Below are 15,310 nucleotides of genomic sequence, written 5' to 3'. Positions count from 1 at the left end.
AATGAAGCCTTCAACTTTGAATGATACTTGGTAAAATATGGCCTGACTGTGCATGACTTTACAAGATTTTCACCATCAGAAACTCTATACCAAATTCAGAAAGATATTGTAACACTTCCATATGGTGTAGGATTTGAAGAAGTCATAGAGGATGATTTAGTTGAGTTTCTAGTGTGCTTATAAAGTCTAACGAGGAGCGGATGCTGTTAGAACAAAAGCACTTAAGAGTTGGTACTTATAAAGAAATGTCTGCATGCTTTTGCTGATAATCACACTAATTGTGAAAGTAACATAAAGATTAGAAGAGGAGTTTACAATGAGATCTGTTCCTACACTGAGCCGTGTAAAAGAGATAATGCATCATTAGGAGACCCCCTTTGGTCATGAATGACCATGAGATTGCACCTAGAAAGTTACCCTCCAAGGCACAAGTCCAGGCAAGGTTGTTTGTGGAAGGCCAGCAGTCGCCCATGCATACCAGCCTCCCTTCTCCACACCACTGATGTTATCCAAGGGAAAGGCAAAGGCCAATACAGTTTGGCACCAGTGCTGTCGCAACTCATTTCTACAGCTGAGTTAACTGGAGCAATGTGAAATAAGGTGTCTTGCTCAAGACACAGCCCGGTCAGGGAATCAAACTCACAACCTCACGGTCGTTAGTTCGACGCTCTAACCACTGAGCCATGTTAATACATCATTAACATCAAAGATTTTGAGTAGATGTTGATGATTAACTATAAGATAAAAGATAATGTTACTCCTCCTTCCAGTAACTCTCATTCCACATCCACTTCTCATAGAGTAGTCAACATCTTTTGTGCAAAGAACATAGCCTATTATAAGGAGAGGGGCTTTCTCTGTCTGGGTTGCAGATCCGTGGAATAAGCTGCCAGACGAGATAGTGAAGATGCCGACGACCGCTCAGTTCTAAGTCTCTCTTGACCAGAAATGGCCTGAACTCTTTGCATGAACACCACCCTGTACATAACTCCATGTCCACCTACATGGCCTTGCTTTTTGCTTTTTGAGCCAAAAAATTAACTTAACTTAACTTAACTTAACTTATAAAATTACAATTCGTATTTATACCCAAATATATTCCTCTTCAAATACTTTTATGCAGATATATTGTACTATGTATGTTTAGAAGTTGTTATTTTCATGCGCAAAAGTGGTGCTGTTGCTTCTTCTTTTTTTTTTTTGCTTTTTGGTTTGTTGTCTTTTTTTTCAAAATCTCCATCAGAACACATCTTATTTTACGACGTTAGAATCATTGGACAAATTAATTTTGTCCTACAGCAAGATTTTCAGGAATGCATTAATACTGTGTATTATATCCGTTGCCTGCATTGGCCTGCTACCACCAACTTTGAAGCTGTAGAGATGTTAAGTTACTTATTTCTTCAATGCCTCATTTGAATGAAATGAAAACATGCCACCAAACATTTAATGTGCATGTGTATACATTACAGAATGACCACGGACTCCTCTGAGTTCATCTGCACTTGTTTGTTTGTTTGTGTGTGTGTGCATGTGTGTGTGTGTACGTACATGCATGTGTGTAAATGTATGTATGTGTGTGTGTGTGTGTGTGCGATCATTATTTAACATCCATTTTCCATTCCAGCATGGTTTGGATGGTTTGACCAGAGCTGCCAAACTGGAGCACTGCACCAGGTTCCAGTCTGATTTGGCCTGGTTTCTATTGCTGGATGCCTTTCCTAACACCAACCACTTTACAGTGTGTGCTGGGTGCTTTTAACGTGGCACCAGCACACAACTCTTGCAGACCAGTACTCTTCACCAGGGGAAGTGGCCATATGTATTTATGTATGCACATACGTACGTGTGTATGTATGTATGTATGTATGTATGTATGTATGTATGTATGTATGTATGTATGTACGTACGTACAGATAACCACATGCAGGCATATATTTCAGTAGGAACTGAACCTGCCCTTGGTGCTTTATTAAAGGACTTGTAGTGGTACTAGTTTCAAGAAAGGTACATAAGTTATCAAGAGTTATGTTGATGAAAATCTTCACCAGATTGTCAATAATTTGGTTAGTTTGCCCTAAATATTTTGAATGTGTTCAGCTCATTTTTCACATGGTGAAACACACATGCAAACTAGGCCAAAGATTACACAAAGCCTTCACCCATGACTCCTGTAAACCTAATGGTCATCAAAAATAATTGGCTTAGAGCCAGTTATTTTTCACAACTCTTTGTTTTCCTTCTTTTTTTTATGAACATAGATCATCAGATTTTGATTCTAAATTTTGATTACTTGATTAACTTATCTTTCTCTTGAAGATGGTTTTGGATTTCTTTGTTACTGCAATCTGTTATTTGCATATGATTGTGGATTGCTTGCACCAGAGGATCCCAACATACAAGAATATATTGATCAATTTTCAAAGACCTGCAACAACTTTGACACAGCTATTTATAATGAAAAAACAGTATTGCATCAGCCTTTTCCAGGATATGCATAGCATGTACCTCAATGAACAAAAGTGAGATAGCTTTAAAAAAAAATGCAGACATCTTTGAAAAATTGTGTGAATAAACTATTCTCAAATGCCTGCATTAATGCAAAAGTGCCATTATATTGTGGCAAACCAAGTGCAGCTTTTAGAAAACTGTAGCATAGACTGTGGGAGAGCCCAGCTATTTGCATATATAGCAAAACTGAAATATACAATATCATTCATTTCTCAAATCTCTCTTATAGTGCAGAAACTTGGATAGTGTACTAGTCCCTTGCTAAAAAGCTATATAATTTCCATGTCTTACCTAAGGAACATTCTGTGCATAGATTAACCATATAAAACTACCAAAACATAGGTTCTCAGGTGTGCCAATGTTCCAGTTTGTTAAATGTAAGCAAATCCAACTGCAATGACTGTAGACTGCCAAATGTAATCTATTCAGCACTTGAAAACCAAGCATGTTGTATTGGTGGACCACAAAAAATTCAAAGATGCACTGAAAGAAATCTTGAAAGACAAGATCAACCTAAACTCATGGAAAGATCTAGTTCAAGGCTAGTCTGTATGGGTGTAAGCTAGCACCAGGGATTCAAAGGCTTATAAATTTTTATGCAGAAGCCATAAGGGTGGTTCACAAATCATACAATAGGAACTCTATTATAAATGAATATTAGAATTGACAGAGCATTGGATACAACACTTTGTGGTATTTGTTGTGATTTGTCTGGGCTCTGAATTCAAATCCTGTTGAGGTCAAGTTTGCCTTTCATTCTCACAAGATTTATAAATCTGGAGTGGGAGATTGGTAGAACTATTAGAGAGTCAGGGTGGATGCCTTGAAGTATCTGTTCTTCTTTACCAGAATAGACTTCCTCAGTCACAGCAGGACGCATAAATGAGCAATTTTCTTGTCTTCTTCCTTCTTTCCTCCACTTATTTGTTATTTCAAATTTTTACTTTAATTTTTTTTTACTTTAATTTTTTTTTACTTTATATTTCTTTCTGCAGATGTGTGTTCATGAGAAAAATTACAGACAAACTAGATTATTAAATATTTAGTTAACTAAATATTTTATGAACAAACTCTCCTCTTCTGTTGAATTTTCCTGTGACCTATTTAACAATACAATCCAACAAAACAGAATTTGGTCTATAATGAGTTCTCACAGTTTCCATTTTGAATATACCAAAATATAGTGTTCTAAATACTGGGATGTAATTCAATATTGATTTGCACTACATAAATATAAACACATGTATACACACACACACATATATATGTACCGATAACCACATACATATATATACATACACGCATACATATATATATAAATACACACATTAAATATACATATATGTATATATATATATATATATATATATATACACATACATTTATATCTTAATATTTTTGATGCATCTCTACCCTATACTGTTCTCTTCCCCTATTGTTTTCTCTCTCATCCTTTCTCTAATTCCTTTTTGCTCCCCTTCACTGTTTTCTATCTGTCTGTCTGTCTCTCTCCTTCTTTCTCCTTTACTCTCTCTCATAGCTCACATGTGACCATCATCCATTTTTCTATTCCTCACATGATCATCTTTTTCCTTCAGGGCTGTTGTAAAAACTGCACACATCCTATCTATCTCCTTCTTCTATCTTTTCTCTTGTCAAAGAAAATATTTCTCCAGTGTTCACTATTTTATCTTCGTTTGGTCTAACCCTCCATTTTTGTTTTTGTTTGGTTTCCTTGTATGTCTCCACTGTCCTGTTTTTGTTACCAACTTTGTCCCTCCATAAATCCCAAATTTTATTTTGGCTTTTGTGGGAGCAACTGCCTTCGAGTACTCATACTGTTGTTTAATGCTCGTAATGAGGAGTAGATGGACAGCTGACAACTGATGAAGGGCCGTTCTTCATGTTACTTGTCCTGTTTTCCATTTGTTTCTCTCATTTGTATAATCAACTCATTTGTTTTCGGATTTCATTTTATTTACAGTTTGTGACGTCCTATATATGCATATATATATCATCATCATCATCATCATCGTTTAACATCTGCTTTCCATGCTGGTATGGGTTGGACGGTTTGACTGAGGACTGGTGAGCCAGAGGCTGCACCAGGCTCAATCTGATCTGGCAAAGTTTCCACAGCTGGATGCCCTTTCTAATGCTAACCACTCTGGGAGTGTAGTGGGTGCTTTTACGTGACACCAGCACAAGGGCCAGTCAGGCGGTTCTGGCAATGACCATGCTCAACAGTTATTTTTTACATGCTACCTGAATGGGAGCCAATCCATGCCTCTGGCAACAATCACGCTTCGATGTGCTTTTAACGTTCCACTGGTACAAGTGCCAATCAAACGGTACTGTCATCAGCCACGTCAGTGATTTTGATTTGTTTTCACTTGCCTCAATAGGTCTTTGCAAGGAAAGTTCATTGTCCAATGAATGAGGGGTACTCATAAGTGGGCCGGTTACATCCCACGTTCAGATGTGCTTTTAACGTTCCACTGGCACGAGTGCCAATCAGGTGGTACTGTCATCGGCTATGTCAGCAATTTTGATTCTGATTTCACTTGCCTCAATAGGTCTTTGCAAGCAAAGTTTATTGTCCAATGAACGAGGGGTATTCATAGGTAGGCTGGTTACACCCACTGGCATAGGCCATAGGCCATGGTCTCACTTGGCTTCTTGGGTCTTCTCAAGCACAGCATATCTCCAAAGGTCTTGGTTACTAGTCATTGCCTTGGTAAGGCCCAAAGTTCGACGGTCATGCTTCACCACCTCATCCCAAGTTTTCCTGGGTCTACCTCTTCCACAAGTTCCCTCAACTGCTAGGGTGTGACACTTTTTCACACAGCTGTCCTCATTCATTTGCAACACATGACCATACCAGTGCAGTCGTCTCTCTTGCACACCACATCTGATGCTTCTTAAATCCAACTTTTCTCTCAGGGCACTTATACTGTTGTGTATGCACACTGACATTAGACATCCAGCAGAGCATACTGGCTTCATTCCTTGCAAGCTTACGCATGTCCTCAGCAGTCACAGCCCATATTTCACTGCCATGTAGCATGGCTGTTCGTACACATGCATCATACAGTTTATCTTTTACTCTGAGTGAGAGGCCCTTTGTCACCAGCAGAGGTAGGAACTCTCTGAACTTTGCCCAGGCTATTCTTATTCTAGTGGCTACACTTTCAGAGCATCTACCCCTGCTACTGACCTGGTCCCCTAGGTAATGGAAGCTATCAACTACTTCTAGTTTTTCTCCCTGGAATGTGACAGAGGCTGTTCTCTGCACATTTTCAGTGTTTATAGCACCTGAGCATTTGCCACATACTAAAACTATTTTCCCAGTAAGCCTCCCTTTGATATTGCTGCACCTCTTATGTGTCCATAGCTTACACTGGGTACATCTTATGGAGTTTCCACCTACGCCGTTTCTACAGATCAAGCAGGGCCATCTACCTGAAGGAATTTGTGGTTTGTCTACCTTCCTATTTATCTGTGAGGACACATTTCTTTCCTACAACATCATGATTCTCTCTCACACACTGTCTTGCAACACAAAATACCTAAAGTCTTTGGTCCTCACAGCGCAGAGCATTGGCAAATTTTTTTCTTATATGCTTTCCCTCTGGCTAAATAAACCTGTCTCCTAGCTTCGGGCTTGAAAGATTGACCGTTTTGTAAACCTCCTCAAGGAATGTGAAGATGCAGGCTGGAAAGTAGAGCATTTTCCAATCGAAGTCGGATGTTGAGGGTTTGTTGGATACAGTGTGAGACGACTGTTGTTATCGTTAGGCCTAACTCATTGTAAAGTCAATACCACCATGACCGATATCCAAACTAAAGTGGAGAAGGCTAGCCACTGGATTTGGTAAAAAAGAGACAATGAGCGATGGCTAGAAGAATATTGAGCTTTATTTGATAACCAGTTGATCTAGCAAGCGGGGCCTCATATCAGTGAGGGGGGCCGGTGCGCATTGATGCCGTTGAGAGGTAGGCCCCGAAACGGCGCGCATTCTCTCCTGATGACCCCATACACTTTCTGGCTTCCGGTGTGCGGAGTTTTTGACTGGTAGCACTTGCATGTGCAAGTTGTTTGCAAGACATCCCTAATAGCCCTGTCAACAATATTGTTCCACCACCATGTTACTATGGATTGATAGGGGACTTTGCATCATTCACAGATCTGGTCTAAATTCAATTTGATTATAAAGAAAAGATGATGAAAACTTCATTTCACGCACAGAAAAACTTTTGACAGCTTGGATTAATGATCAAATTCATAGACTTCATATGCCACTTAGTCAGGCTATAACATGTAGTAAAGCAATTTCCCTTTTTAATTTGCTTAAAGATAAATCAGATAACTCAAATGAAACATTTGTAGTGAGCAATAGTTGGTTCAATCATTTCAAAAAGTGAACAAGCCACCGTCTAGCACAGATCAAAAACCTACAGAAACTTTTCCCTGCCACTTAGAAGATTTGATTGAAGAAGGATGTTTTATACTGTCTCAAATATTTAATGTGGATGAAGCAGGCCTATTTTGGAAATGAATGCCTTCAAGGATGTTTATTGCGAGAGGAGAATCTTCAATGCCAGGATTCAAAGCTGCAATAGATAGGAGAATATTGCTTCTGGGAGGAAACTGTAAAGGGGACTGCAAACTCAAGCCCATGCTTATTTATTGATATGAAAACCCCATGCTTTTAAAGGAATTGGTAAGACAAAACTTCTTGTAATCTGGAAGCATAACACCTATTTGAAGATTGGTTTTCTAATCATTTTGTTCCCAAACTAGAAAAATATTGTAACGATAAAAAAATTATTTTCAAGATTCTTTTGATAATGGATAGTGCTCCTAGTCATATTGCATTTTTAAAGCATCACCATTAAAATATTAATGTTTTTTTTTTTTACCACCCAATACAACATCCTTATTGCAGCCTATGGATCAAGGAGCCATTTCATCGTTTAAATCTTATTATCTCTGTTTCACCTTTGAAAGATTCATCGAAGTGACTGATAGAGAAAATGGTCCTATGATACAAGAATTTTGGAAGAGTTTAAACGTCCTTGATACAATAAAATTGATAAAGAAAGCATGGGATAAAATCACCATAAAGAACATGAATGGAATTTAGAAAAATCTGTGGTCCAAATTAATTGACAATTTTGAAGGATTTGATAATCTTCGAAAAGAAACTGACACGACCATAAACATTGCAAAGGAATTGAACTTTGAAATTCCATCCGAAGATGTAAAAGAAGCTCTTTATGGAAGAGGAGGAGTGGGGGGGGAGAAGAAGAAGAAGAAGAAGAAGAAGAACAACAACAACAACAACAACAAGAACAACAACAACAACAACAACAGCAGCTAATTACTGTTCTTGAGGCTGTAATACAAGAGTTCAGAAAGTCTGCTATGGAGAGATACAGAAACAGTTCCAAACTAGGAAAATGTGTTAAGTCCAAAAGCTGAAAGTGCAACCTGCTGGTAACTGAGAGGAAAAAGTTACAGTACTATCAGATGCAAGATTAGAAAAGAAAAAGTAGCCATTTGGTTACAAAATGTCAACACAAATTTTTAAACGAGACATAATCAGAAATATAAATGAGTGATTAGATATACCAATGATAGAACATAAAAAGTTTAAAGTATAATAAATAACATACAGAATAGCAATGACAAGAAGCAACTCATAAAAATAAAATAAGGTCAACAAGAAGAAAACATAAGTGTGAAAGAACAAGGGACAACAAAAGATAATGAAGGTTGACCACACAAGAATTTAAAGCAAAGAATAACCTCCACTCAGGCACTTCTAACTCACTCATACTGGGGATGTTTTTTTTGTTTTTTTTACAGCTGTTAACTTGCAACCATTTAAGAGTGGCATTAGCCATGTCAAGATAACCAGTCTTGGAGGGTCAGTGAATATCATGGAAACATTTTCTTCCAGACAAATACAATAAAAGAAAGTGAAATGGGTTAAGCAAGCAATAATAATTTATTTACCTGCAGGCGATCAAAGGCACTGTAACGGCGATATATAATGTTTGTAGATCCATCATTCCATGTAACATTAATTACATATACCTGTAATGATAGAAAACAAATATGAAGATAAAGCTATAAATTGACACAGTGAAAAGAAAAAAAATATAAGAGGTATGACATATATAGATTAGAATACAGGGCTGGAACATTGGCAAAAATATAGAATGAAAACCAAGGAATAAATACAAGCAAGTATATGAAAATATAAATCCAGAAAAAGTGGGAAAATATAAATTGGTACACAGAATATATAGGCTAATAGGAACATAAAGCTTGAGTATTTCAATAGCAATACAGATGGAGATATAACAACAAAAAAAAACTATAAATCCCTAAACAACCCCAAAGTGGGAGCGTGAGGAGAATAAATTTAAGGTTCATAGATGAAATAAAAATGCAACTAGACTAATAACTTTTAAGGTCAACATTTCACTGAGTTACCATATAGAGTCTTTAATGTTACCTAATATGGTTATACTAATATTTGAATACTCCAATAATTGACTGGCTGGAGTAGTGGTGGTGATGGAAATTCTATTTGTAATGATAATGATGTTGGATGATGACGATAGTAGTGATCATGGGAAAAAGTGAAATGGTAGTCCATATGTTAGTGGTAATGAAAAGAGAATAGTGATACTGTGATGACAAAATGTTGATGGATATAATCAATGGATTAATTTGTATGAGTCAAGCATCTGTCTTCCATTTGCACAAGGAGCCAGACAAAGCAAGTCCACTGAGAAGCTCAAGATGATTCACTTTTTGACAGCAAGGGCATTGTCTACATTCATTGCGTTCCCTTTGGTCAGACAGTAAACAAAGAATAATTTGTGAAGGTTTTAAGGGAATTCAGAAGGAGATTTTTTTGCAAAGGACCAGAGCACCTGCACCAGGACAATGCACTAGTTATACTGGTAAGCAACTACTTGACAAAGATGGGCATCAAAACAGCCCATTCCCCTCTGTACAGTCCAGATCTTGCTCTCAGTGACTTTTTGTTGTTCCTCAACAACAATCTTAGATACTTTCAGTTTGGAGGACTTACATGGGGCCATCACAAAGTAGTTGGAGCAATATAACAAATGCATTGAAGTCAGAGTATGCTACTTTGAAAGAGGTTAGAGTTTTTTTTTTACTTTTTTGAAATTAATAAATATCTCTCCTAAAAAAGTCTCTGGAATTAACACACCAAGCTACGATAACCATGTGCAAAAATTTCCCTCTTCTTCTCCAACTATCAACCTATCATCATCAAAACATACATTAATGGACATTTTCAATTAATTTTACAAAGTTTGGAAAGCACAGAGGAAACACATCTGCACACAGTTAGAAATATAGATTGCAATATAGATAGCATAGTTCTTCAAAATGTGTAAACATATTTACTATTCCAGTCTACTGAATTCACACTTTGTTTCCTCATTCTAATTTTAGCCTCATCCTTCTCATTTTTTCTCGTGGTCTCTCATGTACCAGCATCCTGATTTTCAAATAGAACAAACCATGTGCTCAGAGCCTGAAAACTGCATGGAAACACAAGGTGCATTATAAAAGGCTGCCTAGCTATATGTCTTAATGGCAAGAAACTATTACTACCTTAAGTGATATATACATATATATATATACATATATATACATATATATATATATATATATATATATATATATAATATATATATATATAATATATATATATATATATATATACATACATATATAAATAAATATGTACATAAATATATATAGAAAGAGAGAGACACACAAACAGACAGACAGGTAAATCCAGAGATACTCATTACATATATATATTATACATATATACATATACTAGCAGAAATACCCGTCGTTGACTCAGTCCAGAAAGAGTTTTCAAAAGTTATACCCTGATTTATGAAAGTTACTGCTCCGATATCATTGAATGGTTGTAGCGGAATATCCGCAAGCTCTTATTGCCAGGTTTCGGCCCAAAAAGTTATAATATTTTACTAATGGGTCTCATCAGCTCTTTCTCTTTTCCTACACTGAGATTACTTTGTCCAAATCTAATTTTTGGGGGAGACGTAGAAGGGTGAATTAATCTATAGGACAGGGGACTTTACTCATGTTAGCAAACTTACGAATTTCACTGACATGAAAATTTGTAAAAGTTATGGTTGAAAAGCTATTTTTACCGCTATCCAGGGGTGCCTCAGGAAAAATAAGTTGACAAAAACATAGCCATGGTTGTGACCAATGTCCTCTTAAAATCATCATTCAAAATCACTATACATTTATACACTATGTCCTCAACATTTTCTTCCAACTATGAGATATTCAATAAACATGCACCATATTATAATGAAGTGCTTCATAAGGCGGGATATAATAATATTAAATTTTTCAACAATTCTAAATATAATTATAATTTAAAAGATAATTTAAATTATGCATACACCGTCTATAATAATAAACACAACATTAAGAATCATCTGAAACCCGATGTAGGTAGTAATATGAAAAATAAACCTCATATTAATAATAAGAATAAAATGTGGCCAATAATTCCCTGAGATACAGGTTAAAACTAACATTATTAAAGAGATTTTAAATATAATTAAGACATTTATTAAAGACAACAATAAATATAAGGACATTTTTTCTAGCAATAAATTTGGAGTTGGTTATTCTACCACTAATAATATTGGCAGTATCATTTCATCCTTTAATAAATTTAAATTGAATAAGTTTTACAATAATAAATTAAGTAATACCTCCAATGGAGACCAGAATACAATTGATTGTAATTGTAGAAATAAGACTACATGTAAATTTAATAATAAATGCAATGTTGAGGACGTAGTATATAAATGTATAGTGATTTTGAATGATAATAGTAGTAATAATGATAACATAAATACTACTTACAAAAAATCTTTATAAGAATTTATCAAGTAGTTAGCGTGAAAAACCTCATAAGAGAAATTAGTGCATTTCTGTACTAATTATGAATCATGTGATTTGCAGCTGAATTCTGTTTTTAAAAGGCTCGCTTCGAGAGTTGCATTCCCTCGCATTCAATACTATGTGTTTATTTATTTTGGTAGTTTTGACTTTAAGAGTCCCTCCTAGCATGTGGCATAGTAATGTCCTATATATAATATAAATAAATATATTTAAGAGAAAAATTTATGGGTTTTTTCTCTTATGAGGTTTTTCACACTAACTACTTGATAAATTCTTAGATTATATATATATGTATGCATGTGTAAGTGTGTATATATATGTCTGCTCCTCATGTATATACAGTTTCATTCTTAAATAACTAGAATAATTTTAAGATATATTGATTTTATAAATTATAATATTACTCCTCTTATAACTTTCTCATACCTCTGTTTAAATTTTATCTAATTTGAATCTAATAATAATAATAATAATAATAATAATAATAATAATAATAATAATAATAATAATGATAATTGATTCGTTTGTATGCATATACATGCACATATGCATGTATATTTAAGTGTAGGTGTATGTATTTATGTATATGTATGTATATGTAAAAGTATGTATATGTGTGTGTATTTATATTTATAACTTAACCTTATGTACTTTCTAAAATCTCTGACGAAGCCTAGAGAAACACCCAAGTACCTCAATTTCATCTACTAATTACTTCAGTCCACTGGAGGGATAAAAGTAAAATGAGGCATTTTTGACTCTTGTTTGAAACAGCTGTAAGATATTATCCCAATTGCTATTGCTATATTTTATATATTTTAATAATTACTGATATTTTTATTTTTTATATATTATATATGTAAAGCATAATATGTTATACATGTATGTATATTGTTATAATAGTCCTTTTAGTAAATAAATAAATTGACATATTATAATGTCTAAAAGTTGATGAATACCACCTATTGATCCCCTCCATTTTCTTATTGCTCTATATATGTATGTATATATATGTGTGTGTGTGTGTGTGTGTGTGTGTGTATCATCATCATCATCATCGTATATATATATATATACCCATATCTAATATATAAATTCTGTTCTGTGCGTTTTTTGTGTGTTTATAACTCAAGTATTCATCCGATCACGCTGAAATTTTAAACATGGATACATGAGAGAGCAGGGCATTCTGTAATCTAAAACGATTTTCAAAATCATCTGTCTCGAAGTGAGAATCGCTATTTTTGTAATCTTTTTGTCCTATTTCTTCTCCCTTCCTGTTCATTAACTGACATTCTAAACAATTCATTTCTACGTTTTCAGATTTAAATGACAGGTATATGTAAATAAAGCTTGCTATTTGTAAATAGTCTCATTTTGATTTAAATATTAGACCACAAACAACTGTAATCATTTCTGCATTTTCACGTTTGTAAGCAGCTAAAAAAAATCAATATCACTCTAACCTTAATTAACTGTAATCAACCACGTACATTCGCGGTCAAATGTGTTCTTATGGCTGTTTTTCGTGCAATAAACCAGCTGTCATGAAAAACTACTAGGAAAAGGCAGTTACTTTAAGTGAGCAGAGAAGTGAAAATAAAGCAAACAAATAACTGGTGATTACTCAATTTTCTGAAGATATGCTCAACAAAATTCAATTGAAAGTAGAAAAGACTAATTAATTGCTTATAAAAAGTGAAGAATTTAGGGGTTTACATCTACAACCTTGCCTAACGTTTCTCATCCAACTTTAAAAAATAAGCGATATTGTTCAATTTTTGAGATAAAATTGATTTGCAAAGAATATACCTTATATTATTTTATTGCACATTGTGTTATTTCACCTCCAAGTTTCAACTCTTTTTGTGTCAGGTTTTGAGAGAAGAGAGACTTCCTTAAGCATTTTTGCACCTTTATTGAGTAGCAGTTTCTGTTTGCCTGTCTATTGGGTGATTAAAACTTCCATTTATATTTTTATTCAAAACTAATGTTACTTATCCCGTAGTTCTTACCACGATGCCAGTGAAAATCGAAATAAAATACTTAAAGCAACAGTCATCAAATGCAAAAGACAAAGAACTGTTTATTGCTTAAATATTACTTGCAATATTCACTTTGGAGATAAAATAGTGTTCAGGCTGATGTATAGGTGTCAACATGAGGTATGTAATATGGAAGAGTACATTGTGCTTATCCTAATGTGAAAGTGTTTGAGTGCAAAAAGTTTAAGGTTAATTATGATGTCCGATTCCACTGGAAGTTGTATATATTGTAGGCTGCAAAGCTTTCCTTCATTTTATAGGCCTCATGACAAATTTGAAAAGGTTCACTGTGTTAAGATTCACTACCAACCCATTTTCCTTATTTAGAAGAAACAGTCAACAGTTTTAATGTCTCAGGAATCTTTAATGCCCTAACCAAAAGTAACAACCCCATACAATAACCAAACATTACCACAACTTAAGATAACCCTCTTCACCTATACAAACCATCCAACGGACGGTGGGGGGACATATATGGGCAAACTTCAAAGAGCTCTTACCTCTGCTAGTGACAAAGGGTCTCTCGCTCAAAGTAAAAGGTAGACTGTATGACGCATGTGTACGAACAGCCATTCTACATGACAGTGAAAAATGGGCCATGACTGCTGAGGACATGCATAAGCTCGCAAGGAATGAAGCCAGTATGCACTGCTGGATGTGTAATGTCAGTGTGCATACTCGATAGAGTGTAAGTACCTTGAGAGAAAAGTTGGACCAAAGAAGCATCAGATGTGGTGTGCAAGAGAGATGACTGCGCTGGTATGGTCATGTGGCAAGAATGGATGTGGATAGCTGTGTGAGAAAATGCCACACCCTAGCAGTTGAGGGAACCTGTGGAAGAGGTAGACCTAGGAAGACCTGGGATGAGGTGGTGAAGCATAACCTTCGAACATTAGGCCTCACTGAGGCAATGACTAGTGACTGAGACCTTTGGAAATATGCTGTGCATGAGAAGACCCGGCAATCTAAGTGAGACCATAACCCGTGGCCTATTCCAGGGGTGTAACCAGCCCACTTATGTGTACCTTTCCTTCATTGGGCACTAAATTCTGCTTGCAAAGACCTGTTGAGGCAAGTGAAATCGAAATCAAATTCGATGACTGGCATCCATGCTAGTGGAGTGCTAGGAGCACCATCTGAATGTGATCATTGCCAGAGCAGCCAACTCGCTTCTATGCTGGTGGCACATAAAAAGCAACATTCGAGCGTGATCATTACCATCATTGCCTTACTTGCACTTGTGCTGGTGGCACATGAAAACATTTGAGTGAGGTCATTGCCAGTACCTTCATGCTGTGGCATATAAAAGCACCCGCTACACTCTTGGAGTGGTTGGTGTTAGGAAGGGTAACCAGCCATAGAAACTCTGCCAGATCAGATTGGAGCATGGTGCAGCTATCTGGTTAGCCAGTCCTCAGTCAAATTGTCCAAACCATGCCAGCATGGAAAGCGGACAATGAACAATGATGATAATGATGATATATATACATACATACATACATATATATATATATATATATATATATATATATATACATATATACATATATATATATATAATATATATATATATATACATATATACATACATATATATACATATATATATATATATACCTATATATATACATGCATATATATATATATATACATACATTTATACACACATATATACAGGCATATATATATATACACACACATACATATATACACATATATATACATATATATATGTATATAT

At 35.3% G+C, this 15,310-nt stretch overlaps 1 protein-coding gene across 1 annotated transcript in view; it reads right to left on the bottom strand.

Annotated features, from left to right (window-relative positions):
* The window catches only part of LOC115218914 (SH3 and PX domain-containing protein 2A), an 83,916-nt gene that overhangs the window by 57,451 nt on the left and 11,155 nt on the right, over positions 1–15,310 (bottom strand). The window contains exon 2 of the mRNA XM_029788914.2: positions 8,534–8,614. Coding sequence (XP_029644774.1) covers positions 8,534–8,614 — 81 coding nt within the window. The remainder of the gene's footprint in view (positions 1–8,533; positions 8,615–15,310) is intronic.

The sequence above is a fragment of the Octopus sinensis genome, linkage group LG14 (genome assembly GCF_006345805.1).
Source record: "Octopus sinensis linkage group LG14, ASM634580v1, whole genome shotgun sequence".
NCBI classification, from domain to species: Eukaryota; Metazoa; Mollusca; class Cephalopoda; order Octopoda; family Octopodidae; genus Octopus; species Octopus sinensis.
Note: the sequence above shows the minus strand (reverse complement) of the source record. Positions and strands in the feature narration are given on the sequence as shown.